The sequence below is a fragment of the Acinonyx jubatus genome, chromosome B2 (assembly GCF_027475565.1).
Source record: "Acinonyx jubatus isolate Ajub_Pintada_27869175 chromosome B2, VMU_Ajub_asm_v1.0, whole genome shotgun sequence".
Taxonomy (NCBI): Eukaryota; Metazoa; Chordata; class Mammalia; order Carnivora; family Felidae; genus Acinonyx; species Acinonyx jubatus.
Genome location: NC_069385.1, coordinates 14,976,041 through 15,003,674, shown reverse-complemented (window position 1 = coordinate 15,003,674; position 27,634 = coordinate 14,976,041). Strand labels below are relative to the sequence as shown.

The 27,634-nt window shown below is 39.2% G+C and overlaps 1 protein-coding gene across 18 annotated transcripts in view; it reads right to left on the bottom strand.

The window, feature by feature from the left end:
* SYNE1 (spectrin repeat containing nuclear envelope protein 1) overlaps positions 1 to 27,634 on the bottom strand; it is a 474,716-nt gene that overhangs the window by 102,777 nt on the left and 344,305 nt on the right. For all 18 annotated transcript variants that reach the window (XR_008298258.1, XM_053222078.1, XM_053222079.1 and 15 more), the window contains 14 exons: positions 24,998 to 25,129; positions 24,646 to 24,801; positions 23,878 to 24,087; positions 18,964 to 19,065; positions 14,258 to 14,377; positions 12,416 to 12,616; positions 9,984 to 10,157; positions 8,411 to 8,542; positions 7,494 to 7,690; positions 6,682 to 6,814; positions 6,155 to 6,337; positions 4,788 to 4,937; positions 3,784 to 3,960; positions 3,172 to 3,327 (listed from right to left, as the gene is read on the bottom strand). Coding sequence is in view for 17 of the 18 variants with exons in the window: in XM_053222078.1 (XP_053078053.1) it covers positions 3,172 to 3,327; positions 3,784 to 3,960; positions 4,788 to 4,937; positions 6,155 to 6,337; positions 6,682 to 6,814; positions 7,494 to 7,690; positions 8,411 to 8,542; positions 9,984 to 10,157; positions 12,416 to 12,616; positions 14,258 to 14,377; positions 18,964 to 19,065; positions 23,878 to 24,087; positions 24,646 to 24,801; positions 24,998 to 25,129 (2,223 nt within the window). In the remaining variant the exon portion in view is untranslated. The remainder of the gene's footprint in view (positions 1 to 3,171; positions 3,328 to 3,783; positions 3,961 to 4,787; positions 4,938 to 6,154; positions 6,338 to 6,681; positions 6,815 to 7,493; positions 7,691 to 8,410; positions 8,543 to 9,983; positions 10,158 to 12,415; positions 12,617 to 14,257; positions 14,378 to 18,963; positions 19,066 to 23,877; positions 24,088 to 24,645; positions 24,802 to 24,997; positions 25,130 to 27,634) is intronic.

The window sequence follows — 27,634 nt, the reverse complement described above, 5'->3', positions numbered from 1 at the left end:
AACAGGACTGAAATATATATTTTGTGCAAAATGAAAGTGTGTTTTCCTTTCCTTTCAATAATAATTAAAAGATGATTCTGTTTCTGATCACTGACAAAAGAAGCCAAACCTAACATTTTTTTGCTATAATAAATCATTCTTAACTTGAGTTAATTCATAAGTATCATTTTTTATGTTGGTTTAAATGAATAAATCACCTCTGAAAGAGTGGGAAAGTATTCAAGATGTTCTAAACAAAATAAAGGTTGAATCCAGTCACCGATTTAAGTCTGCTGGCTTGAACATCACACTTTGGTCCAGAGGAACAATTTCTCAAAAATGACAATAAATTTTTATCAAGGTTTATGGTACTGCCAAATAGAACCTGCCGTTAAGCTGTGGTGATTTATACGTGATGCCCCAAAATAACTGCGTGGGTTACTTTCATTCTGTTCTTTGTTTCAAAAAAAAAAAATGACTAAATTTGAAATCACCAATTGGCATTGGTGTGAAGTTCTTTAAACCACATTTCAAGCTTTCCCTCCTGACACTGCCTTGTGTGACCTTCCGGGAGAGACTCAAATTTGGGTCCGAAAAGGAGTAAAACTTGGCCAAACCTCCACTTCGTTTTCTGGTAGTAACATCTCTGTTAAATAAAAGGTACGGTCATGAAAAAAAAGCAAAATGGAAAATGGCAGGCAAAAAGTACATTAATGAGATGAAAAAGAAAGAGGAGCTCTCTGCTCCTCCTCCGCCTGTGCTCTGTCTCTGTCTCTCTCAAAAATAAATAAACATTAAAAAAAATTTTTTTTAAAGGGGTGCCTGGGTGGCTCAATCAGTTAAACATCTGACTTCAGCTCAGGTCATGATCTTGCCATTCCCGAGTTAGAGCCCCACATCGGGCTCTGTGCTGACAGCTCAGAGCCTGGAGCCTGTTTCAGATTCTGTGTCTACCTACTCTCTGTCCCTCCCCTGTTCATGCTCTGTCTCTGTCTGAAAAATAAAGAAATGTTAAAAAAAAAAACTTAAAAAAAAAAGTAGGAGAGAAAGAAGTAAAAAGGAAAAGCTAGGGGCACCTGGGTGGCTCAGTCACTTAAGTGCCCAACTTTCGTTCAAGTCATGATCTCATGGTTTATGAGTTCAAGCCCTGTGTCAGGCTCTATGCTGATAGCTCAGAGCCTGAAGCCTGCTTCGGATTCTGTGTCTCCCTCTCCCTCTGCCCCTCCCCAACTCATGCTCTTTCCTTCTGAAAAATAAATAAAAATTAAAGATGAATTTTTTTAAAAAGGAAAAGTTAACGCATTAATTCACTTCTAACAGTAAAGTTTATCACAATGACAGAACAAAGAAGCACTAATGTTGCTAATTATCTTTTCATTTTAATGGAAACACCCAGGAGCTTAAGAGGTCAGACTTCTCATCCCTCAAAGTAAAATTGTGAAATTCTGGATTTTTTGGCGCATTTTGATAGACAAAAATTGATGGCCGAAATTAGAAACACTACTGGCCCCTGGAAACCCGGAAATGCTATGAGGCTAGGTGAGGCATAATTTTGGTCTTCAGTCTTTTATACACCCATCTTCTGATGAGAAGCATATTTTTAATTTCAGGGTATTTCTCTATTTGTTGGTTTTGCCGTATTTATGCACGCTGGAAATTACAATCTATTAGCGCGTCAGCCCAGCACAAAGGTATCTGCTCTTCCGTTTCTAAATGGAAAAGCTTTGACTGAGAGTTTAAATAGATCTTTCTTTACATCTGCCCCCAGAAAAAATTGCCAGTTGGAAGGAAGATTGTTATGAAAGGCCTTTCTTTTCGGAGTCTACAATATAAAAACAAGATTTGGGGAAAGGTGCGTTCCTGTAGAGTTATTTTATAGTTGAGTCTTCGGCTGTTCTTGGGAAACACTACAGAGAACCATCACAGCTGCTCCGTGTATTAGAAATCACGGAATTATTTCAAAATTTTATTACAGCATTACCTGCAATAACTCACATTTCTTTTGCATAAACAAGAATACCTGAGCAAATATTAAGTGTTCCTAAGTCACTGGAAACCATTTAGAGCATGTTCACTCCACTTGCAGGAGAGACTCTCACCATTAAGGGTAGAATGAGCGGATGCTGCTGGAGCTACCCAGAGGACGTGGGAGAAAGTAACGCTGTTGTCTGAGGAGCACTCTGCTCCTTAGAGTTGAAAACAGAACTCAGTCAAGCCTCTAGCGCTAACGTCCATTTATGGGAAATACAGGGGATACAGAGAACATCTTAAAGGAAGTCCACAGGCTAATCCTGAACATGGGACCAGTCTACAGATTCTGCAACAAGTTAGTTTTATTAACAAATACTGGGGCGCCTGGGTGGCGCAGTCGGTTAAGCGTCCGACTTCAGCCAGGTCACGATCTCGCGGTCCGTGAGTTCGAGCCCCGCGTCAGGCTCTGGGCTGATGGCTCGGAGCCTGGAGCCTGTTTCCGATTCTGTGTCTCCCTCTCTCTCTGCCCCTCCCCCATTCATGCTCTGTCTCTCTCTGTCCCAAAAATAAATAAAAACGTTGAAAAAAAAATTTAAAAAAATAAAATAAAAAAAACAAAAAAACCCAAATACTGAGGAGGCTTAAGAGATCTAATAACAAATGTAGCATGTGGACATTGTTGTATCCCTATGTGAATAAATTAACTGGAAAAAAAAGAGACGTTTTAAAGAAAATTGTAGAGACAGTGTTATGAGCTGAGCATTGAATAGCATTAAGGGATTATTGTCAAAGTTTTTGTGATGATAAGGATGTTATGTTTATATATGAAAATGTCAACTTCTTAGAGACGTGTATTGTAGCATGCAGGAATAAAATGACATAATGTCTGGGATTCACTATAAAATATTTAAGAAAAGGAGTAATTCAGGAAAATATGTCAAAATGTTTAAGTATTAAATCTGATGAGCAGCATGTGGGAGTTGGTAGCACTGTGTCTACCTCAGAGTGTGTCTCAAGATTCTCATAATTTCAAATTATTTTAAATAGGTGAAAAACATAATAGTTAAAAAAAAAAACCTCATAAACTCACATAATCAGAGAAATTCATTACCAAATACAACTTTTTTCAGTATTTAACTCTCAGCTCCCAGGGCCAGAAAACTCCTTTGGCACCTGCCATGAAACTATGACAAATCCATGTCAGCCCCCCGGGCAACGTACCTGACAGTCTTTCATTGAGCTTTGAACTGAAGCCTGATCTCCAATTCGATGCTGTTGTTTTAGTTTGTTTTCCTGGGTTTCATACCAAGTTTTCAGACTTTGCACATTATTTTCATATTCTGACCAAGATTCCAATAAGCCTTCCAACAGCTGGATCTGAACACACATAATGAAACGAAGTTTGCAATTTTATTTTAAAATCAAATCACTGGCACTCAAGCCACCATTTCCTCCAATTACTCAAGCCACTACTCCCTCTAAATTAAGAGCTCTTAAGATACAGCTTATTGTATAGAGGATTAAAAAAAATCTTATAAAGTATAAGTCGGTGACTAACTAGTATTGGTAACTAAGTAAAGTCAACTTGGAAAGGCAAAAGAAGTTAAGGGGCACCTTTAAAAAAGTAAAACAACGTACAATGGGTGAAGAGTAGAAGACGAATAAGAGAAAATCATGAACGAGAGTAAAGAATATTTAGCGCAATGGGGTTCAGTGGTGTCCCCTTCAGAAACGTTTGTGTGCTGTGTGAAGCTATACTGCTTGTGAAATGAGTTTTCTTTACAGACCGTCCCTGGTCTTGGCATGTTGGACAGCAAGAGCCACGTGGCTTACCTTCTCAGTCACTAGCCCCTGCAGGATTTGCCAACTTTTATTCATGGCTCCAAGTTGCTCAGCAAAATCAGTCTTGTCACTACGTTTACTTTCCACATCCTGACTGCTGATTTGTAGCACGGACTGATTCACAAAATCAACTGTCAACTGTTTACAGTTAATATCTATCTTAAAGCCCTGAAAAGTGAAGGGAGGAAATAAAGAAACAAGGTTATGCACATAAATGTCTTATATTTTATCAGGAATTGGAAAGCCTTAAACAACTTTAATCTTATCATTTCTGTGATTTAGTCCAAATGACACAGTCTGCTTATAATTCTATAACTCGTTATTATCAGAAATTGAATATATACATATAATATATGAACATACTGAATTTATAAAAGTATAAATTACTGACTTGAATATATAAAAATTTATAAAATTTTGAATTTATTAATATATTGAATATAAATATATGTATACATTTTAGGTAGAGAATGTATGTAGAATTGGATAAATTGTCTAACCTCACTATAACATACTCATAAATTATAGCATTTATTTTTATTATTTTTTTTAAATAATTCAAAATTATTCCTGGGGCGCCTGGGTGGCTCAGTTGATTAACCGACCGACTCTTGATTTCTGCTCAGGTCATGATCTTGCAATTCATGGGTTCGAGCCCCGCATCGAGCTGTGCACTGACAGAGTGGAGCCTACTTAGGATCCTGTCTCCCTCTCTCTCTGCCCTCCCCCTGCTGGCTTGCCCTCTCTCTCTCTCTCTCTCTCTTTCAGAATAAATAAACATTGAAAAAAATTTTTAAAAATTATTCCTAACACCGGACAGCTTTCCTATGTCTACAACTAGGGAGGCAGTTTTTTTTTACCCTTGTACCCTTATCTGGTCACTATGTATGAAGCATCCACTCCAAAATCTGATGTGCATAATTGGAGTTTTGAGTTCTTTTGAATGAACTAGTCCTAAAATATGAAAAGTTAAAAGAAAAAAAAAATTCCACTACCTTGTATTTCTGAAGGTATTCATGAATTGCCTTGTAACCTATTGAATTTTTTATGTTCTCTTCATCCTTTTGAATAACATTTTCCATTAGAGAAATCCAAGTCATCAGTTCAGAAATGGCATGGCGGGACGGCAGCTTATCCATCTGGAGCTGCCCAAGTAAGAGACAGAACGAAGGCACAAGGGTTAAAATTCAAACCAACTTTCTGCCAACCCCAAAACCCTACGTTAATATTTATTGACGTGCCAAAAGAGATAACACTTCTTAATGACATTTTTGGATCTTAACCTTATTACAAGCTTGAAATTAAACATCAGGCAAACAATGAACAATAATAGGCATCTTATGTTCACTTGACATCCAATACTATAAACATTGTATAAACACTAACTAATTAATCAAAATACCAGCAAGAAGGAAATATTATTCTTATTTTATAGCTAGTTTTATGAGTTAAAAAAAACCTAACTACAAAACATTCAACAGATGTATTTTATTAATTATCTTGTAAAAATTTCTGTGTATTATGACTCAGGAATGTTAAAGGAAGAAAGAAAAATACCACATTACAAACTATCATTTTCTAGATTTTTGGCACTCTAATATTTATTCCTAAGAGCATGGCCAATTTCCTTACTCTTTAACTAAAATATAGTTAGATTTATGAATCTTACTTAATCTAACATATGTTTTTGCAGTTACTTATTACAATGATTTGGAGGAACAAGGGCAATCATTTACAATATTTATGAACTTCTATGTGGTGCAGAAAGATATAGAGATGATTGCGAGATATTTCCTGCCCCTCCTGGAAATATATAGTTGTTGACCAGGAGGAATAAGACCCAAACATTAAACACAGCTATCATACCTGGTAGAATGATGAATATCAAAGAGAGGTAAATATACATTGTCTGGGTTCCAGGGAAGGGAGGTATATTTCCAGAGAAGGGAAGTACTTAAATTTATTGAATGCCAGTTGCTCTATTATGGGCGAGATTATAAGTCTTGAAAATACATTGTGATTGAATTCTTGTAACTATTCACTTTATGAGGGAAGTGGAGCAACCCACATTACACAAAGAAAGTTTAAACAAGGCCAGATGAAGTTTCTACTACAACTACACACACACACACACACACACACACACACACACTAAAGAAGTTGTCCTTGGAAGAAATGACATTTGTAGGTATGGCTTTGTAGAACAGCTCACCTTTAGTGTGCAGAACAATGGAAGAGAGAAAAGGCAAACTGTCCATGACAGAGCAGATCTCCATTTGAAAGCAAAAGCAGATTAGCACTCTTTCCATTGACTACTGCTTAAATCAATGGTTATGAATTAAACCTATGATTATGTCTATACCTGGTGGAGCTTTTCCTGTACAGTCGGAATATTTGTCAGCAGATCAGTCCACTGGCTGTCAATGTGTGACAGTTCTGAACGTAGGGAAGCCGTGTCCACTTTCTTTAATCGAAGAAGCTGATTTCCGATGCTCAGAACAGATGATTTCAGGGAAGATTTCGCATCCACTTCTTTGGAAAACTCCTAAAAGGAGCAGCAATGTTCAAATCAGGATTAAATAGTTAGACCTTTAATTTAAGAAAAGAGAACCATTTACTACATAAATAATTTTTCTATACGTCTTCAAGAGGAGTTATGCTAAGCACTCCAGAGGACCAAAAAAAAAAAAAAAAAAAAAAAGTATACCATTGCCTTGAATGAAAGCCAACAATGAAGCCATTCTTTGAAAATTACTTTAATGAGGCAATGTTGAACCCTAGTATTTTGCATAATTATTGACCACACATAGTTAACATTGACAAATTCTCTTGAGCTTGGCTTATTAAGTATATAAAATTGAATCAAATGTTTTAGATTCTTAGGCTTACCAGGAAAGCATTTAGATGATCACGGACCATTTCCAGTTCTTGTGGGACTGTCACAGATTGTTGAGTCCAAAATTCTAGCCTGTCTTTTGCAGACTGTAACCAGTGAATAAGTTCTGCAGATTCGCTTTGATATCTGTAATTATATTAATGCATCTATCAAGTAAACCTCTGATACCTCCTTTCTGCTAACCCATGTTATTCAGCAAGGCCAATTTTAAAACAAGAGATACAACAGGTCTGGGAGAATAATGCCCTGCATGGGACACTCTCAAATTCCCTTCAAATTTAAACATTAAGCAAGCTTCAGCTTTCCCATTTCTAAGCTGAATGCAAAAAAAGTACGTATCTTTCTCCTACTCATTCATAATGAGAATATTTAGAAAATATTAGATGACTATTATTAAAAGTTCTTAGAAGTAAAGGTGGCATAGAAATAGAGTACTTCATGATGTAAAACCAACCCTCCACTTCTCCTGAATACTTCCCATTGCCCTTACTTTCTCGAACATACTTTCATTCTATGTCCCCTTCTAAGGTTTTCCTGTGAACACCCACGTACACCCAATAGGCAAGGGAGGATCAGAGCTCAAAGGTAAGGGGCATTGGGTACCTGCTTCCCTGCCCACTTCTACTTGCGTGTTTATACAATTGTCCAAGAATCTAAGGGAGGGAAGCCTTTGTTTTCGCCTTTATTTTCCGAATTACAAGATAAGTGCCTAGGGGGACCTTACCTTCTTTAAGCCCGTACCCACTAGTGTTAGAAAGAGCCCGCAGCGCTAATCTAAAATTATGTGAAACAGCCATTGCATTACCTGGTCCAGTGTTTCAGTACTGTTTCCAATCTGTGAAGTTCCTTCGACACTTTGTTGGTATTATCCAACCACTGTTCTCCCAGTTGATTGAGCTGGCTTTCTAGATCTGAGCAGCTAATGGATATGAGCAGTCGTTTCCCATCATCTAACACCTGATATAATTTGGGCTGGTATTCATGAAGGCTGGATTTCAAATGCTAAAATTGATTGAAAATACCAGGTTAAAACTTTGGATGATGCATTTCTTTTCTCTTCAAGAATTATAGTTTCTCTGGTGCTCGTAATGTTCTGTTCCCTATTAGTCAGAATTCAACCGTTTGCACCCAAGAAACGTTGAGATGGCTCACCTATATTTAAGTATAGATGTCCTTCTTTTTTCTTTTTTTTTTTCTGTAGTAACTTCAGGTACATTTAAAACTATCAAGCTGTAACACCAACACACACCACAGAAAATGCTCAGTTGAATTTTCAAAAAGAGATCTCACATTAAATAAAGAAAAAAGAGGGCGCCTGGATGGCTCAGTTGGTCACATGGCCGACTTCGGCTCAAGTCAGGATCCCACGGTTCGTGGGTTCGAGCACCCGCGTCGGGCTCTGTGCTGACAGCTCAGAGCCTGGAGCCCGCTTCGAATTCTCTGTCTCCCTCTCTCTCTCTGCCCCTCCCCTGCTCACACTCAGCCTCTCTATCAAAAGTAAATAAACAGGAAAAAAAAAAAAGAAAAAAGATCTTATGTTCCTATTATAAAACAAATACTTAAAATCTATCTGCTTTCAACAATGTTAATAGCTTGAAATAAAAGTAAAAGTACTTAATAAAATATTTGACTGCAAGTTTGTTTAGATTCAGTTAAAACCACAGGGAAGTTTCAAAAGGAAATGTGGCAACTTTTCACACTGAGATGCCATTGGACGCTGACCTGGTAGAGTGTTATCCGGTCGATGAGCCTCTCCTCGCTCTCCTCCACCAATCCCACACTTGGGATGCTACTTTCCACCACCTCCAGCTGTTTGCTGAGCGCCTGGTGGTCTTCATCCAGATGAGACCATGTCTAGAAACACAGTATCAGTCTGTAAGCTAAAAAAATTCTTATTATGGGGCACCCAGGTGGCTCATTCAGTTGAGCGTCCAACTTCAGTTCAGGTCATGATCTCGCGGTCCGTGAGTTCGAGCCCCGCGTCGGGCTCTGTGCTGACGGCTCAGAACTTGGAGCCTGCTTTGGATTCTGTGTCTCCCTCTCTCTCTGCCCCTCCCCCACTCATTCTCTCTCTCTCTCTCTCTCTCTCTCTCTCTCTCTCTCTCTCTCTCAAAAATAAATAAACATTAAAAAAAATCCTCATTAAAGAACCACGATCTTCTTTTTGTGCAAAGTACGCATTCAACAGATTCACTTCAAAGTTATGTTGGAAGGGCGCCTGAGTGGCTCAAGTCGGTTAAGCACCCCACTCTTGATTTTTGGCTCAGGTCATGATCTCATGGTTCATGCGTTCGAGTTCAAGCCGTGTGTCAGGCTCTGAGCTGATGCTTGGGATTCTCTCTCTTCCTCTCTCTTTGCCCCTCTTCTGCTCTCTCTTTCTCTCTCTCTCTCACTCAAAACAAATTAAAAAATAAAAAATACATAGTTAGTTGGAGATGTTTGTGTTTGGTTTGCTTTGGGAAGCAAAAGATGGCTTTGAAGCAAGTAATCAGATGGCGACCCTGAAAAGCATTGCAAACACGCTTGGGTGTCTATAACCAACCAGCAGTATGAGTGTGGGCAAGTTACTAAACTTCTCTGAACCTCAGAGAAGTTTAATTTATAACATGTATGACATTAAAAATGTTTAATTTATAACATTAAACAAATGGGGATGATAACAACTATCTTGTCCATAGTGAGGATGAAATGATAATGTACATAGTGCATCTGGAACATATCAGGCATCTGATATGCGTGGTTTCGTTCTTTACCACAGTAATGATGAGGGCATGATTTCAGCAAAAGGGCAGGGTGTGTTTACTTCATGTAGTAAAGCAAAGTAAATATGTTACATTCACAAACAAAAAAAGCTACCACAAACATTTAATAAATATAAATATATAGCATAGACATTCTACTAAGGAGAAATCCCAAACCACTCGCTCCTAAATTCTCATTTTTATTTTATTTGAAACTGGAAATTCTTCTTAAAAATCATGTGAAGTCTTTTTTAATAATGGATAGCAAAGATCGGCCGCTCTTTAGTCTCACTGTCAAAACCCCAAATACCGTCACATGCTGTCCAAAGTCAGTATTCGATGAATCTAGCTCACTCACGGCATGGCACAGCCTTTTCCACACATAAATAGGAAATACAAGGGAAACAAGACAGAACACGAGGCTGAGTCTGAGGGACTCCGAGAATTGGGAGTTCCAATTCTGAGGTGAATTGCACGAATAAATACATCTTCCATTAAGGGTATGCTTTGCAGTTGAGTCTGCTGTAGGAAAGATGTTACATCAGGAGTCTCACCTCTAGAATGTACTCCAACTCCACCCCCCTCTTGTGAGCCCGTTTCAGTACAGCTGAAGCCTGTGTCATCAGTTCTGTGTGGAACTGCGTTTCTTGTAGGACCGCAAAGTTGATTATCTTTCTGAAGAGTGTCTCCGTCAGGATCATATGAGATTCCAGGCCTTGAAAGTATTCCTGCAATTTTTCAGGTAGAAAGAGGTCAGGGACTCATTCATATACCACCTTACAATAAAAGCTGCTTCACATGTAAAAGCTGATGGAACTCAGGCAATATATGAGCATTATCTTCCCACCTCTGCAAGACCCTGCCTCACGTAGGCACTCATGGCTTCCTGCGGAGACGGGAACTCCGGTCTCTTAATTGGCCTCTCATCCCTCCCCTCAAGTGCACTGACATGTGATGTGCTGTAGATACTCTGTCCCCGCAAACAGAGCCCTTCGGATGGGACCAGCTGTTGATAAAACTCCTCTGCTCTCCAAATGCCTCATCCCTGTATACGATCTGGAAGACTCTCATTAACTCCACCACACAAATTGGCCTCCCTTGTCCCTCAGACACAATGGCAACCAGTCTCCCCTCTTTGGCCTCTGTGTATATGCCATACTTCCCAAGATGTCCTCACTTGACACATTCATGACTTTCCTTCCTTTATGGTTGGGCTTGAACTCTACTCTTCCGAATTCCCAGAGCATTTGTTGTGCTCCAATACTCACTGCCAAGCACAGCCTGACATGTACGGATTGCTGTTACGCAGTTTTAAATTTCCCTTTTATTATACTTACACACGACAGAATGGTAGGCCTTGCACAGTCCTACAAATGTATTTTTAAATGTTAATTTTTTATGTGTAACAGGCCCCAGAGGAGGGAGACAGAGCTCATCCCATTTCCTGTTCCCTCCACTGTGGTTAGGGCTGAAGGGCTGGGAATTGATAACAATATTTAGTGTGTGCTATATGCTAAAACTCTACCAACGCTTTACTGACCAACTCAGTTAACCTTGTAACAATTCTATGAGGTAGGTAGTTTTAGTTCCCATTTTGTGGGTGAGGACCCTGAACCACCCAGTCTATATAGAACATGTTCACTACAGAGCAGCTCTCCCTCAGAAAACATCTGGACAACAGAAGCCAGTATCTTCATTTTTCACTGACAACTATTAAATCATAGACTCTTCAAGTGGGAAGAGAACTTGGAGGTCATTTAGCCCAACATGCACCAAAAACTGATATTCCTTTTACAACCCAATCTCCTGCTAATGGCCTTGGATGGTCTTCCCATGGCCAGGAGAGTTATCTGTTCCATGCAACCAAATCCTTCTAGAGTTCTTTACCTATTGAGCCTACGTCTCTGTTATTTATGCTCATTGATCCTAGCTTCCTTTCTGGAATAACTCAGCATGATACTTTATTGCTGTTGTCAAAGATTTGAGGAAAACCAGCTGTGAACTTTAAAGCAATGTTTTCAAAGCCAAATGATAAGGCTTTAATAAATCACAAAGTTTTGGACAAAACTCCCTGGGAAAAATAGCAAGAAGTGCAATTCCCCCTCCCCCCCAAAATTTACCTTTATAAGACACCACATGTTAAGAACTACATGTTAACTAGCATAATGTTAACTATCTATAATCCAACGGGATTTTCAAAGTTTCCATGCATATGACATTCCTACAGTCTGAGAGTCTGGGTTTCTAGACTGGCAAACTCTTCTTTCTGTAATCATTTTAATAATGCAAGAGTTATTTGTTGTGTGCACATTAAACAGGCATTCCTTTATTAAGGAGTAGTGTCTAACCTGAGCTTGGCCATGGAACATGGCAATCTCAGGCCCCCCAGGTTTGATCATGTAGTAAGAGGACTCACTGTCCCCAAGAATAAACTCTGGAGGCCTACAGCAACCAGAGGAGCATGTACTTAAGGGCCAGAGGAACTGAGTGATACATGTAAGAGACAGAAACCCCATCCCACAGCTGAGTGGGCAGCTCTGCATTCCCAGGGCACAGAGAGGAGCCTTTGTCCAGGGCAACAGAAGGCAGAGAAAACACTTAGGACTAGAGGAATAAATGGGCATAAAAGACACAGAGGACAAAAGCGGAATTAAGAAGGAAGCTGGGCACTTCGAAGGAAGTCCCCAAGTTTCCCACTGGTTGTAATTTATGATAGGAGAAAGCCTGGCTAATACTAGTGAGGAAGTGATAATTAAAATTACTAGGAACACTGGTATTCTTTTTAACTCACAAATTATAGAAACCTACCCTCTATAATTTTCCTGGGCTACTGAATGCCCATGGGTTTGAACATACATTTGTTGCTTAATTTTAAAGAGTAATTTATGCAAGGAAGAACTCATAAAAGATTGATAATAATAGGTTTTACTATTTTACTGCTCACCCCCTCCTCCCCCCCCCCCTCTCTCTCTCTGTCCCTTTTTACCTTATGTTTGTCAAGCAGTTGTTGAATTTCCTCCTTGGAAGACACAATGATTTTCTGGTCACCCGCCATCTTCTCCTGTCCAGTCTCCAGCAGGTCAGCCAGATCTTGCATGGCCCTTTCGTACTGACTCTTGAGGGCAAGATTCTGGTTCAGACTACTCCGCCAGGAGCCAATGGTCATCATCAATTCATCATACATGTCCTATGAAACAGAGACCGTGATACTCACTCTCAGGTCATGTGCTGGCCCTTCTCTGAAAAGCATACTCCCTCCCAAGACCATAACCCAACCAAAAATACTCCTTCAGGTATCTGATTGATGGTGATGCTCTGTATGAAAGGCTCTGCCTGCCTTTCTCATGAGCCTCTTCGAAAACTTCCTTCAAAAGGAGGTAGATTCGACAGCTCTCTTCTCAGGATGTCAAGAGTTTATGGAGCGACATGGGGTTGAAATGTTGAAAAGTTGTTTGTGTGGCTGAGGGACATGTAAATGTAATTCTAATTTTTTATAATGTTCTTAACATTTACATAGTGTTAGAGTCATTGACTGTAGCATCTTTCATATTTTGTCTGCTACAGAATAATCAGATTTTGGACTATTCCCTAAATAAAGAGCTAGGGAAACAGAGGAGGTTAATGTGAGCAGAAGGACTTTAGGACTTAAAAAGGCAATGTTTTTGCCAAATGTGGTGGAGTAAATAAATAACTATTTAAACTGGAAAGACATTTTAGGAGATGATGATACACCAAACAAAATTTATTGGAACCATATGGACCCGATTAACGTATCATATTAAAGTTTCGCGGGCCAAAATGGTTCAATCTGGAAAAGTTCAACTTTAATGCCTATTTACAACTATGACGTTTGACTCTTACACCTGACATTTAAGCACTGTTGGAAAACCGTCTAAGTGCAAAGTGGGGGCTGTGGGCTAGTGACATTATGAAATGTGAGATAATGGAATGAAGACAGTTAAAATAAAAATGTTCTTTTTAAAATAAGAGCTATTTTATTTTCAAAAAAGGAAGAACTTGTGACCCTGTGCTGGAGTTAATGCTATTAATCCCCAACAGCTCTGTAACAAGCATGCGGAGAAAAGTTAACATGTGTGTATCACTTTTTCTTAATGTAATTTAACTCTGTTGCCCATCAAATGCTCAAGTTTGCCGGTCTAATATCCCAGGTTCTCCCGACCACCCCCGGGGGTCAGATTTTTGCCTAATCTAAGAAAGCCAATTAAGCCCAAATCATTTCCTATTCCAGGAGGAAGCTGGGAACTCTGCTGAGATCTCAACTACATTCTAGTTTAATTTTTTTGCTGTTGTTCTGGAATTGAAACGCTGTCTTTCTCCCATTCAAACATGTATGAAAGATTAACTATAGTTTTGAACACCTGAGAAAAGTTACTTTCTAAAAAGTCTTAGTTTGAGCATTATTTGATTTTAAAACAGTTTTCTCAGGTAGACTATAATACAGGGTAAATATCCCTCTTTTAACTTTTCTAGGTAGGATTTATAATTCTTATATTTTCTAGAGTAGAAAATAATATGCCACAACTACCCTATACCACAATGCTTAGCCATTGGAATAATAATAAAGCAAATATCAGAAAAAGAATCTTGGAAGTATGAGAATACAATTTATTTCATTGCATTAAATACGGTGAAAGTTGCAGAAAATTTTCTATTTTCTGAAACTTTCACCATATTTAGGACAAAGATTAGGAATGAAATGACATGAATTTTATGGAGAGAAACCAAGAAAATAAACAAAATAATTTTTTTCTTGATATCCAGTTGGGATGTATCTTCGAAGTTGAATGCTATTAGTAGAAAACCATACCTGAAGTTTGGACAGTTCCTGCATGGAAGGCTGCTCAATCTGCAACTTGTCACCACGCTTTTTTAATTCAATGATTTCTGCATCCAACTCCTTTAGCCCATCTTCAGCCTGTTGTATTGCCTATGTAAGATTTATGAAATTTCATTAGAACTCCCACAACTCCCCACGCACAATGTGATTATTATATCTATTTGTTCTTGCCTTCACATCAAACTTTTTCAATGCCTACAAAAAGACTCCTTTCAATACAGCATAAAACCATGACCATCTAGTATACAGAAAAGAGAAGGAGGCCCTTTGTTACACCACAGTCAGCTGACTTACAGGTAAGGAGGCAGGAGGGACTTCGTGTGGAGGGTTGGGAGAACAATCACTTTCTTAAACAAATAAGGGAATTTGTGAACAGCAACACCTAAAAGAGAAGCATGCCTCAGGACATGGTTAGCAAAGGTGTTTGCCCAAGATTTTCTAGGGGAACAGGTTCTGGTCTCCTGAAATGCAGTTTAAGCATCCTTGGAGAGAGAGTCAGCAAGGCAAGAGGACAATATGTCAGCGTGGTCAGGAAAAGCTTACTCTCTGCTTAGTGGAAAAGCAAGCAATCAACAGCTATTACAGTGGCCCCTGGTGCTAAGCCTTCTCTTCCCGGTGTGAGGTCTGTAGAAGTGGAACACGCTCTCACCCAGGCCTTCAAGGAGCTTACAGTCTGGTTAGGAAGCCAGAGTAAACAGAGCAAAACAAAACAAGAGTGAATCCAATCAGGTACTCAACTCGCGGTAACTCATCCCTGTTAGAGGAGTTTGGAGAAGGGAGACAGCACTGGATCCTGGAGCAGGCTAAGTAGACTTTTGCAAGAAACACAACGTCAGTTGCCCTGAAGGATGAAAAGAACATGGACTCCAGATGGCAGGTGAAACATATGCATCTTGCTTTCTCTTTCCTGAATCCCCTCTACAAACAGCAAATATTTTGTTTACCCGCCTCCCCCCACCCACCCAAATCTACAAGGATAAAGAAACAGGAAAGAAGACAGTACCAGCAAAATTCTGAAAGCTGGAATTCAGGATACATGATAATTGACTTAAGAAATCTGAGAAAGTGTGGGGCGCCTGGGTGGCTCAGTCGGTTAAGTGTCGGACTTTGGCTCAGGTCATGACCTCATGGTTCGTGGGTTCGAGCCCCGCGTCGGGCTCTGTGCTGACAGCTTGGAGCCTGAAGCCAGCTTCTGATTCTGTGCCTCCCTCTCATCTATCTCTCTCTGCCCCTCCCCCTGCTCACACTCTGTATCTCTCTCTCTCAAAAGGAAATAAACATTAATTTTTTTTTTTAAAGCAAGAAATCTGAGAAAGACGAATCCTAAACTCACAGGAGATCTACATTACCAGGCTTACAGCAACAGGAGTCTCTAGAACTCCGGGTGGGTAGGATGGGGAGCCAAACAAAGAGGGCTGGTAAAGAAGCTGCTTAAAGAGCAATTATGTTCCCAGAGCCCCTTTCTCAATCCACACTGCCCCTTTCCTTCCCGGAGAAAGATAGGGAGTTCATTTTCTAGAGAAGGTGGAACAGATAGTCTCTGGAATGAGGGGGAACCAGTTGCAGATTTGAGTACTTGATGGAAAACAGAGAGATACATGACTGAATGCCCACAGAAAGCTACATGGGGAGCCCTGGCATCTTCTAGAGTACTGCAGCCTGGATTTTCCGATAAATAGCCCACACAATTCAGTAATTCTCAAAACTGTCAAGCCACATCCATACACAAAGTTCTCTGTCAGCTGTTTAGTTCTCCATCCTAAATGTGAAGAGACAACAAAGATTTCCATAATCTCAGAAGCCTCTAACACAAAAGATGGAGACTAAAGTAAACAAACAAATAAAAGCAGGCTGGAGGGAGACAGACCATACAGGAAAAATAAAACTTGAGCCAAAAAATCATAATCTATCCAGAGAGGCTACAAAAGATAATGCATCTATTAGAAAAAGAACAGAATAAAGGATTGTTCAGATACCAAAATGAGCTCAGGGAAAATTAAACACATGGGAGCAGAAATACAAAACTCCCATAGAAAAGTATAGAGTTGAAATCTAGGAAGTCTTCCAAAATATAGAGCAAAATATCTCTTAACAACAACAACAAAAAAATTAAAAGACTGGACCAGAATATCCAACATCTGCATAAAAAGAGTTTCAGAAAGGGAGACAGATCAAATGGAGAAATAAAAAATATTAAATCAATCATTAGACAACTTTCCAGAAGGAAAGAGGAAAGCTGTTAAATCAAAACAGCCTACGGAATGCCCAGCCCAGTGGATAAAACAGACCCTTTCCCAGGAGTGCCACTGTGACATCTTTGGGAATCAGAACAATTTTAGGTTCCTCAAGCCAACACCAGAAGCTAGAAAACAATGAGGCAAAAGCCTCAAAACTCTATAGAAAACTGATTTCCAAGCAAGAATTTTATAGTGAGCCAAGCTATCAGTAAAGTGTGAACATAGTATAATAACATTTTCAGATATGCAAACTATCAAAAAATGTACCCAGTATGCATCCTTTCTTAGTAAGGATATGTACTAACAAAACAAGGAAGCCATACAATAAAGACAGACTTGAGACTCAGAAAAGAAAAGATCCAACAGAGGGAGAAGTGATGGAAATTCTCAGAATAATGGTAAAGAGAGGTCCCTGGAAGTCAGGCTTATGGGGACATGTCTGTTCAAGGTCAGAATGACATGGCTCAAAAGATGAATACACCGAGAGGTGTCACTCTCATGCCTCCTGCTATTATTACCTTTTTAACCGAGGGTAGGATGGAATTAGCACACTTTCCCCCTTATTCAGCTTTCCCCTTATTCAAAAAAATGGTATAGTTATTTATTTTTATCTGTGGAATTCACTTTAGTGATATCGGTCAATAATTAGTAAAAAATGTTACTTGTGATCATACATGTCCTATATTTCACATTAGACATTCAAGGAAAATTGGGGCGCCTGGGTGGCTCAGTCAGTTGAGCGACTGACTTCGCCTCAGGTCATGATCTCACGGTTTGTGAGTTTGAGCCCCACGTTGGGGTCTGTGCTGACTGCTCAGAACTTGGAACCTGCTTCAGATTCTGTGTCTCTCTCTCTCTCTACTCCTCCCTTGCTTGCGCTCTGTCTCTCTTTTTCTCAAAAATAAACATTAAAAAAAAAAAAAAGAAATTCAAGGAAAACCATCACTATAGTTGCTGAAATCTTTTTTTTTTTTTTTTTGGAATCAGGTATGTTAAAAGCCAAAAAATTTTTAAAAAGTATAAATTTTAAAAAGTTCCTTTTAGGTAGAAGATAGGACACAGAAGAATGCTTTTTAATTTGGGGAAAATGAGGGATTTAAAAAAACAGATGAAATTATGATCGAGAAAAATGGACATTCACATATAGTTTTGCAAATTATTTTAGGTGATGTCTCCCATGGATGGACAGATAGATCTAGCTTTCTATCTAGAGAAATATTTCAGGGGATCTGTATCACGGATAATTCTCTGTAGTCTACTCATAGAACCCTTAGAGGTCTACTGAAAGTAGGTTAAGAAATTCCATTAAAACACACACTTTTCAAATTATTTAGCTTATGAAATGGGAGATACTATATAACATCCTTTCCGTTTCTTTTCTCCTCCTTGTTTTCAGTGACATCACACTAGTTACAATTCTCCTTCCTTCTCATCAGTAAAGCTCAGTGAAGCCTCTTGAGGTGTATCTTGCTTCCTGACCTGGCAATGTCCTGTCCACCATCCAGGAGCAGGATCTGGCCTTGACATTCACTTTCACCTTCAAACATCCCCAGTGACTGTCCACTGCCAGTGGTCTCCAGGGTGAGCGCAAGTACCCAAAAAAGTGTATGAGATGATTTGTGAGGGTGAAACGCTATGTCTTTCATTTATATTCAACCATATTCTTTCGAATTTTCATTTTTGTGTATGCTTTCTAACACAGTACCTGCTTATAACTCATAAATAAGTAAACACACAAATACTTGTGGTGTGTGCTGATCTTTTTAACTAATGAGATATGCAATCAATAAAGTTCAGAGAAAAGTGAAGAAAGTCCAAATATTCTGACATGCTAAAGAATCTACAAGCTGCCACAAATGTACTCATCCAAACTTATTTCCCCTCCGTTGTTTTCATTCATCATAAAGTCAGCTAAATAGGATTCCCTGCTTTTCTCCAGAAGCGCTCTGAATTGTCTAACATTTATGCCTTTGTTCTTGCTGTCGTCTTTACTTGGCCATCTTTCTTCCCAGTCTCTGTGTGCCCAAACTTCTCAGTCTGGTTCAAATTTTCCTTTACAAAATTCCCCCGATCCTACCCTGCTGGAGGCAATCGGCCCTTCTTCTGAATGTCCATTAGTGCTTCATTGGAATCGCCCCAGGACAGTTTGACTTTCTGTCCTAGGTCTTTGAGGCTCATGTCTAATCTCAGTGTTAGGTGGCAAACTTCTTCGGGTCAGCATCTGTCACTGACACCTCTAGCCATCTCCTATTCCCTAGTTCCATACAGAAGCGAGGGACAGATTCCACGGAACCTGGCCAGTCACTCAAACCCAGCACTTAAAGACAAAATGTATGACCAACAAAAATGCTGTAATGAGCCATTAATCTTTCACAGAATATTTGAAATGTCTTAGTAAATCAGATTTACTCTCTGCATTCACTCTTCCTGTGTAAGTACCTCAATTTGCTCTGCCACGGGCTGTTCAAACACATTTGCCAGTTTCTGCAGAATGATGTATTTGCTGTCGGCCAGTGATGTACACAGCACCTTCAGATCATTCTAAAGAGGAAAGTAAATAGGGAGAATTAACACGCCTAACAGGGAATCCGAAACAGTTGTAAATATTACACGCATTCTTAGAAATAACATACAGGTGTAGGAATTTAATGCCCAAAAGAAACAATACTGTCCTGTGGGAAGGAAAAAAAACTGGTGACAATTTATCTTAAAGTGTCAAATGGGCTTTTAAAGAATTTACCGTTTCCAACATAACACAAATGGAAATTGGGTATGCAAATAAAAGGCAATACTAGTCACCCTAATCTTCTTGACATGTTTGAAATAAAGGTGCACATTTAAACACTGTAGTGGAAATATCACACTAAAGACTTCTATTTACTAAAACCACCTATAGGTGTTACCCTTATTTGGGAAAAAATGTGATTCTTAAGAATACTATAATTCCTTTTTCCCCCTCTCCCCTCATTCACTCTCTCACTTCCTTTTTTCTCCTATTTTCAGAGAATTTGCACAAGCTTATAAAAAGCCACCCAGAAATGTAGAAAATAAATCTTATCCACGATGACCAAAGACATATGAAAAGACAACACAAAAAGACCTTAGCAAAGGCTTTTGTTCATAAAGATTACTCACTTGAAAGTCCAAATATACTTATGTTGTGTTATAGTTATACGAAAAGAAAGATAACGATCACAATTTTGGTGCTCAGTTCTACAGGGAATAATGAATTGGAACAAACTTGGAATGATACAATTTCTAGTTTTTCTCCCTGAAATGTCAGCAAATAAGCTTCTGTTTCTTATTGGTCAGCAAACATATATGATGGGCTGGCTGTTTGGCAGAGGATGAGGTCAGACTCATCACGTCCCCTTCACCGGGAGCTGACAATACATATACGAGGACACATCACCAAGATGCAAAAATCTGACCATCTACAAGGAGAAGGATAATCACGCCAAGAAAGAAAAAACATCTTTCGGGATGTGTGCCAGCCTTGTAACACAAAATTCAAGGCTAGAAAACAAAACAGTGAGTGAATTATGCAGTAAAATTTTAAAAAAGAAAAAAAGAAAAAAAAATTACACTGAACACGAACATTGGAGAAAAGCATTAGATCCTAAGAGGGAATAATTGTCACTCACCAAAACCCAAACCAGTCTGCAAACCCAGTTGTGGATTCACTAGGAGACTGTTATAACAGCCCCCAAAAAATGACGCCAGAAACAAGGTTGCTGCTCATGAATTATAGCATTGTTTGTATTATTTAACTGTCCTCAGGGGGAGGCCATGTGGGCCATTAGAACGATGACATATTTATCTGTTTGTATGCCTAGGAAAAGATGTTTTCCATTCATTTGAACAGATTCAAAAGAAAAAGTCATTACTAGCTACATATATTTAGAACATTAACGCAGTTCTTCTAAATGAGTAGATAAATGTAAATAATATATCATGAGTTAGAAACGAAGATTGTGGGGGCACCTCCTGGTTCAGTTGGAAGACCATGCGACTTGATCTCAGAATCGTGAGTTCGAACCCCACATTGGGTATGGAGATTACCCAAATAAATACTTAAAAAAAAGAAAGAAACGAAGATTGTGGATATACTTCCTGTACATCATGTTTACACATTTAATAGCATATTTTCTGCCTTAATTTTATTCTACTCAAGGTAATGGAAAACTGAGTTCACATTTCTGGAGGCCTCACTAATTACTGGCAGGAGCCAGTCAAGAAAACAGTAAGGCAGATAATATGACTGATTTAAAAATTACTAAATAAAAGACTTTAGGAGGTATTAATAACCATATGGATGCTGACATTCTCTTAAAAATGAAAATCCAAAGACTGTAACCATTTTTTGTTACTACACGTGGAACACAGCAGGACAGTTAAGGTATGTCTACATTGCACACATATCAGACATCACAAGCTTTATTGTACAGTCATTGGCATTGCTTGTAGGACATAAAGAGGCAGGACTCTTGCTTTTTGACAAACAGGTATACAGAAGGTTTCGAGTTTTATGTGCTGCCTCACCCATTTAATAAAGAATTCTTTCATTTTTTCAGTTTTTAAATAACTTAAACACTCAATTATAAAAATGTCCACTAAATTTATTTGGGGTTAAGTCTATAGGCAAAAACTTTTTTTAACAGAACAGTTGATAACTGACTTGTTGTGATTCCATGGAGATAAGATACATTTACATTACATCAACACATACTTCCAGATTGTCCATGAGTATAGGATAATGTTCACATTCCGGCAAAAGCTAATACTCAAAAGTTAAATGGAAAACAAAGGCATATCATTCCATTAACTTCTGAGCACTGACAATATACCAGGTGCTTGGTGCAAAGTAAAACACCATGGTTTGTGACTTGACCTTTAATTACACTAGCCCTGGAACTATTTCTTTCCATTAAATTGGAACACAAACATTTTGAAATGTCAGTTGGTGTTCATGAGCTGGCCACCAACAAGTAGAAACTTGTTGGCAGGAGAAAAATAGAGAACATGATTTAAAGAGAATTTCATGATTACATGTTCTCCTCTTGGTTCTCTACGGAAAATCAGTTCCAGAGTGTTCATGCTTAGTTCATATTTTACTCTGACTGGCTATAATTACCAATAAAAATTTTAAAGTACTAAACACACTATCATAGCAAATGTAATTTGAAAAGGGAAATATGCTTCTGAGTGATACACACATTTGTACTTTCAAACCCCCTCGCTCATGGCTGATAGACCAGAATGCTGTTGAAACTCAGCCTATTATTTTGGGCAAGGTGAATTTTAGAGTAATGAAACAAGATTCCATGAGTTGCCCAACAATTTTGCTGATTTTAGACAGATGGAGTATACCTGAACATGCAATCAGATCTTACATCCAAAACAAAATACCCAAATAATCAACCCCAAACTTTTCTGATTCCAAGTGGAATATGCTTTCCTCTCTATGTACTACCCAACATAACCTACACACATATCTAGTCCAGGCCATTCCTCTAAGCCACAGACTTGATAGCCCAATGTGTACTGTGATTCTTCACCTGAGTATCTTAATTCCATAGCCCATCTATGTCCAGCCAGTGACGCAGCCTTGCCCATTGATCTATGGCACTGCTATCCACCAGACCTGCCAACCTGAGCCTCTCAGTGCCCTTTTTTCACATGCTCCATATCTAAACCACACACAAACGCACCCTTATTGATTCTGCCTTCAAAATATATCTTGAATAGGAATACTATTCTCCATATCCCCTGTTGGCACCCTAACAATATAAAACATAAAAATATTCTTTGAGTCAACTCTTGGCTCTAGTTTTAATTTTTTTTTAAATTTTTTTAATGTTTATTTACTTCTGAGAGAAACACAAAGAGAGAGAGAGAGAGAGAGAGTGCGAGTTGGGGAAGGGCAGAGAGAGAAGGAGATGCAGAATCTGAAGCAGGCTCTAGGCTCAGAGCTGTCAGCACAGAGCCTGACGCGGGGCTCGAACTCACAAACCATGAGATCATGGAAAGAGCCAAAGTCGGATGCTTAACCGACTGAGCCACCCAGGTGCTCCTTTGGTGGTTGAATAGTCTTGGAGAAGTAAGTGAACCTTTATATTGGTTTCAGATTCTACATGTGTTATAATGAATACTACTATTAACAACAATAACAAAACCTACTGAGTGCTTACTATGTTTCAGACACTGTTCAAAGTATTTTACACATTTTAACTAACTTTATACTCACAAAATCCCAAGAGACAATTACTATGGGTGTGGCTTAATAGCTGAGGACACTAAGGCAGCTAAGGGTATGTAGAGCAGTAGGTAACAAAGCCAGAATCTGAAGCCAAGATGGTTGGTTTTAGAGACTATCCTTAATTTTTCTCTTCTAACTTTGCAAATGAATATTAGAACAATGCTTAGCTAATAGGTATGTTGTAAAGATTGAAGACAATAATATGTGTGAATTTTTTGTGTGAATAACAAAACGATACACAATTTTTTTCTGATAATTTTACTTTGTAGTTTTTAAGAATACAAACTGCTGGAAAGCAACGATAATTTGTCCCTCTAGATGAATGTCTAGAAAACTCCCTGTTTCTTGTCTGATGCCACTCTGGACATTTTAACAGTAATTTTTTACAAATCAAAATTTGTACCAAACTCTTGGCCCTAATTACATGTATCTATTTTATAAATCTTGTATGTTTGTTGAAAATAAAGCTCAATTAAAACTTAAGTATTCCTGAAGAATGCTTTTTATTAGGCATTAAAATCAACTCAAAGTTTATCAGTGGCTTTTTGCATTTGCTGAAGTTTACAGTCAAAGGAAAAGTTTCATAAGCAGACAATTACTCAGCTGGCATCAGAACTCTAGTCTAGGGCTGAAAGGCACGAAGTCTCCAGAGTTAGGATTGGGAAGTCACTGTACATTTTTAACAAAAGGTAGAAGTAACTAGGCCATGGTCACTTTCAATGGCTCCTACGCACTGGAGTCTGGGGTTCTATACTGTGGCACTTCCTGATGTTTCTTTGGTCATATGTTTTTACACTTCACTATTATCAATTGGAAGTTATAACTATAGTCGTATGACTTATTGGTTGAATATAAAGTCCCTTTCAGCCCTTAGTTTGATTGGCTGGTCTTCTCAACCCTCCATTTCTAGGAACATAAAACTCTTAGTGTTCTAATCCTAGGGTTCTATTCCCTTGTTTTTCTGTAATGTTCCTGCTCTTCAGGGTACATTTGCGGGGGGAAAAGAAAAGGTTTATACCATACCTCATTAAGACATCCTGCTTATTATCGAATATAGCTAGAGAATGGTCAAGTGTCTCTTGATAATGTCTTACCTGGAAATTTAGTATTTGCTGAAGTCTTTCCTTCATCTGATGACATCGCTGATTCACTACTGAGTCTAACAAGGATAACCGGCCCAAAAGACAACCCAAAGTGTCTTCAATAACATCTCGGTTATCACCATTCTCTGGAAATGCTTGGGAAAACAAGTTCTTGTTCTTATCCATTTCTTCAGACATTTCCTTAATATCTTTGGCAAGAGTCTAGGGTTGATAAAAGAGAAAGCATATTTCAATGTTTACATCCAAGAATTGATATACAAACCAAGTCATTTCCTCACACAAAGTCCACTATATACATCTCCCTTACTATTCAGCAATAATTCTATCAAAGGCAAGATGAATCACTTTCACATCTATAAATATTAGGCAAGTTGCTGCTGGAGAGATTTTTGTCAGAAACTTTATATCATTAGCTAATAATAATATGTCTTTGGTGAAAAATGAGATTTGTAAAGGGCTATTTAGAAACTCATACACTATTTTTTAGCCTGTGTTTCATATGTAGAAAATCTGTGATATACAACAAGTTTTTTACAAAGAGTCCTCCATTATTTTCCTCCTGCTACATACACAAGATAAAGAATAAACATGCAACTCATGAATACCTCTGGGAGCTTTTTACATTAGGCAGTCCTCTTCTGCATTATGCTGCTTGGAAATAAGCCTGATTTGTACTTTACCAGAACTGCTTTATCCAATACCAAAACTTCAAGTGCTTTGTAATATCACATACTCACAGACCCCAGCTGCCAAACGTACCTCTTGGTTGAAGAGGCAAGCTTCGGTTTCTTCTGGTAAAAGTGCTGTGGCAACAAATAAGCGTTCTTCCACATCATCCAACCATGTAGAGGTAGCTGAGACCCCATCATATAACTTCTGTTCCAAGTGAATGTTCTGCCTCTTTGTCCCCCCGCCCTGAAAAAAGAGGGGAACACGGAATGAATCACAGTGTCTGAGGCATCAAAGAAAAATACCAGGATGAGATGCCATGGTGCAGTGGCTCTGCCTTTCGGGGCTAATCACTAGTGTAGGGTCTCTGCCGTTCATGCCCAAAGGTGGGCCAACCTCACGGAGACCAAGATGCATGAACAGACCAACAGTGTAGCCCTACCTGGGACGAAACCTCCTCAAACGCCTGGTTCAATCCATCCAGTAAAGACGTCACTGCAGATCTGTCTTGGGTCTGCCCATCCCCTTTGTACAGTGGCACGCCAGACAGGAGCCGATTTGGCCTGCTGTAGAGCTGTAGGTAAACAGGGGCACTTATTCAAGAGCCCACGTATTATGTTCAGGTTTCATCATTTAGAATTGCACATTGAAGCAGATGCTGGAAAAACTGTCCTTATAGAAACCTCTTCTAGAGAAATATGACTTCTTCAACATACCATGTCTACTAACACATGGTGACCAAATTAATGGTAACATTTCCACTGATGGACAACAAACACACACACACACACACACACACACAAACAACAACAACAAAACTAGTGGGAAAAATGCCTGAAATCTATCACAGCCTTCCTCTCAACTGGTCTTCTTGGTTTCAAACTACTCATGATGAAATCATCCCTCCTAGATACCAGACCTAGGCTGATGCCTATTCACTTCATCTCTCCTAAACTCTTACAGGCACACACAGTGTCTCCCTGACAAGGACATGATACCGCTTACTACTCAAACTTTTGAATAATGTTTCCAAACAAACCCCGCTCCCATAATTTATAGAATGTCTCATTCTCACCTTGCCTTTCAGGCTGATTACTCATTATCCTCTAAACATGCCCAACTCATTTCCTGCTGTAGCTAGAACATCCACCACAAACCCTTTAAAATCTATCACCTTAAATTCCACACCTACTACAATGGCTTTCTACTTTTTTTTTTTTTTACTTCGGCTTCCTTTTTAATTCCTGCTTATGGAGCCTACCATGGTTGCCTAATTTCTCAGAAATGTATAAACTATTTCCTTGGTTGGGTTACAGGTTCCTAGGAATGGGGGAGGGACTCAGAGTTGGACAGACCTGCATTCAAATCCCAGCTCTGCCTCTTTTCAGCCACAAGACCCTGAGAAATCATCTAATCTCTTCAAGCCTTAGTTTACAGATCCACAAAGTAGAGATAAGGTCAACCTCACCGGAGTATTGCTAGTAATAACACTTAATACACCAAATATACTGGTGTAATATACTGGGGGTAAATGATCATCCCCTTTCTTGTTGGAAACTCTCAAACTGCCTCTTCCTCACCTTTTTCCTCTTCACACCAAAGAGAAGAAAACCACCCAGGAGGCACTTAGGACAAATGACCAGTAATTATAGAAAGAAAGCACTCAAATGCAAAAAATGCTATAAAATAAAGTACATTCAATGCTTTCCTTTTCCAATTCCAAAGGGCAATGAGATATGAACCTGAACGTAAACTTCTAACTGTCCAGGAATCATGTGGGAGTGTTGGTGGCAGCAGGCAGGGCCTTTCCAATAGGCTTACATGGAAGATGTTGGGGTGACCAAGGAATGGACAGAAAAAGTAGGTCTCTGAGGTAAGAGTGGGTAATGGAGGAGACACCCAGGAAGTCTGCAATGTTGGATGAATTACACAGATGATTTAGGCTGGATGGACAATAGGTAGATTCCAGGGGTTGGGCATTTAATGAATGGAAAATAGTAAGGAAACATGAATATGCCTACAAATGCCTTAGATTTGTCTGACTTAGGATAGTCAGGAAAGACTGTAACTATCCCATATAGTCAAAGGCATGGGGAAATACTCTAACATGAAGGTCAAGTCCAGGAAAGCTATGTCAGGAATCAAGAATTCAGGCTGTAAGTGTCAGAAATATTTGATCAAGGATGTGAAGAAGGATTAATTTAAACAGGTAGGAGGTCAATGCAAAAGGTATAAGGCACCACTTGTCAGGGGAGAAGATGATTCTGCGATAACTACCTCCACAAATGGAATGCTTTATGTTCCCCAGGGCTGGTGTTGGTGACTGTTCCTGTGGACAGTGAAAAAGAAGGCTCCTGGCCAGAGTAGAGGAGTAAGAAAGGGTGGCATGCCATAAGGGTTCATGAAATGAGGTAGACAGGAATGGCTATGGAACACTAACACATGGTTCCCCACAGATAAGGGGACACACTGTGACCTTCAGGCCGTATCCTGAATATTACTGTATCTCAGTAATCCTGACAAGCCGTACCTGTTTTATCGTGCCTGCTCTGTCAGCCCCTGCCTTTCCTTCCCCAGATGCCCTGCAGTTACTGACGCCCTTTGACTTCTGGGTTCAGTCTCTCCCAGCCCTGAAGCTAGTCCTAGTCAGAGGAGTGTAAACAACAGCTTCCTCAGATCCACAGTAAAGGACCTAGACTTTATTGTGATAATACTGGCATCAAAGAATGGCCCAGATGAGCATTGCTGGCCCAGAACCCAGGATTAAGCTTCTAGCTTCAAAATCCTGGGCCATAGCTGTGGTAAATATTGCAGGCCTGCCTGGGTTCCCACCTTATGTACTAGCTCTCTCCAGGGTGGATTCCTGTGACTCTGAACTATTCTCTGGCTCTGCTTATAGTGAACTAATAGCTATTATCTACCTGGAACCTTCTGTAGCTGTATTCAATTCCACTGGATGTGCCTTGCATGGTGAAACCAAGTCCAACATTACACAGTATCTACCCATCTTGGGAACAAGCCTACAGGTGGATCAGTGACCATTCTAGCTGACCACTGGCTTCTCCTTCCTCTTGGATCC